This window comes from Tupaia chinensis, unplaced genomic scaffold (assembly GCF_000334495.1).
Source record: "Tupaia chinensis unplaced genomic scaffold, TupChi_1.0 Scaffold000359_1, whole genome shotgun sequence".
In the NCBI taxonomy this organism is placed as follows: Eukaryota; Metazoa; Chordata; class Mammalia; order Scandentia; family Tupaiidae; genus Tupaia; species Tupaia belangeri.
In genome coordinates this window covers 1,751,461-1,752,922 of record NW_006159855.1, presented here as the reverse complement: position 1 = coordinate 1,752,922, position 1,462 = coordinate 1,751,461, and the positions used below count along the sequence as shown (strand labels likewise).

The 1,462-nt window shown below is 42.6% G+C and overlaps 1 protein-coding gene across 1 annotated transcript in view; it reads right to left on the bottom strand.

Moving 5' to 3' along the window:
- Positions 1–1,462, bottom strand: part of PRC1 (protein regulator of cytokinesis 1) — a 38,378-nt gene that overhangs the window by 19,814 nt on the left and 17,102 nt on the right. The window contains exon 4 of the mRNA XM_006152829.3: positions 104–337. Coding sequence (XP_006152891.1) covers positions 104–337 — 234 coding nt within the window. The remainder of the gene's footprint in view (positions 1–103; positions 338–1,462) is intronic.

The window sequence follows — 1,462 nt, the reverse complement described above, 5'->3', positions numbered from 1 at the left end:
CAAGTGCACACGCCCTATAGCAAAAACCTCTCAAAAAAAAAAAAAAAAAGATACCTAAAAGAAAGCCAAATGGACCTGTAGAAAGCAGAAGGGTGCAGTATACCTTGGTTTCCCTCAGAGTTGACACATGTTGTCTAAACTGGCTCAGCTCTTCCAAGCTAGGAACTGAGGTGCTGTCGATGTCATAGTGGGGCTCACAAAGGATTTCACACAGTTCTTGGTCTTGTTCTTGAAGTAGCTTCAGCTCCTGTTTCCTCTCCTTTTTCTGTTTTCGCATCAATTCCACCTGAGTGCGCAAATCTTTTTCTAGCTGCAAGATGGTTGTCTCTCCCTCTTCCTGTAAAAGACAATGCCCTGTAGTTATAAGGTTTTAAGTGAAGGCCTTCGAAGGAAGACTAGGACGACAGAAGAGGGTTAGGACAGGGCTAGGACGACAGACTTCTAGTTAAACTTACAGTTAACTAAGTCAACTCAAAGCTAACTTATGGCACAGAGGGCCTCCAACAAAAGGTCCCCGATAAGGAAAAGTGAGTGAATACGTATCAGGGCTTTTTTTTCCCCTCAATTGACTTTTATTATGACAAAATATGTAAAACATAAAATTCCCATCTTAACCATGTATGGGGCCTCCCAACAAAATCCTCTGCCTCAGCCTCCCAAGTTGCATGAACATGGTATGTGCCACCACGCCTTTTTCAGGTTGGGCCAAGAATCAAACCAGGGCCTCCCATGTGGTCTCAACCTTAGTGCCAGTGCACAGGGGTCTTAGCACTCACTGCACACCACCATGGCTAGGCCCATCTTAACCTCTTGTTTGCTTTGCACTATATGGGTGTTTACACTGCCAGGAAGGGGAAGGGCAGGAGGGAGAGAGAGAGATGAGGGAGGGAGAGAGGGGGAGAGAGAAAGAAAGTGAGAAATCACCCTCTAGGAGAGATGGCCACCACAATTCTTTTTTTTTTTTTTTAATTTTTTTAAGTTTTATTTTATTTATTCATTCATTTATTTTAATCTGACCAGAGAGAGACACAAAGAAATATAGAGGGAAAGTAAGAAAGCCACTCCAACCCACCTGCAGGTCTAATCTTTTTATTTTTTTCTCCAAAGTTTTCCTTTAGCATCTTTGTTTATTATCATTCTTCCTTGCTTGGCTCTGTACTCCTAGTATGACTATTAGCTCTGGGCATGTAAACAAGTTTCAGTCACCTTTTTTGCACTTATCAAATGTAACTACCTACTCATAGCTCTATCCACTACCCAACGTCATGGCTTTCGTGAGAACTACTCACTTCTTTTTTTTTTAATTATTTATTTAATTATTTATTTATTCATTCATTTTTTTAAAATTTGACCAGAAAGACAGAGAGAGAGAGAGCGAGCGCGCGCGCGCAAGCCACCAGGTCCGAGACTCGAACCGTGATTGGCCATGTGGGAGTCCAGCGCCCTTATCCACCACGCCACC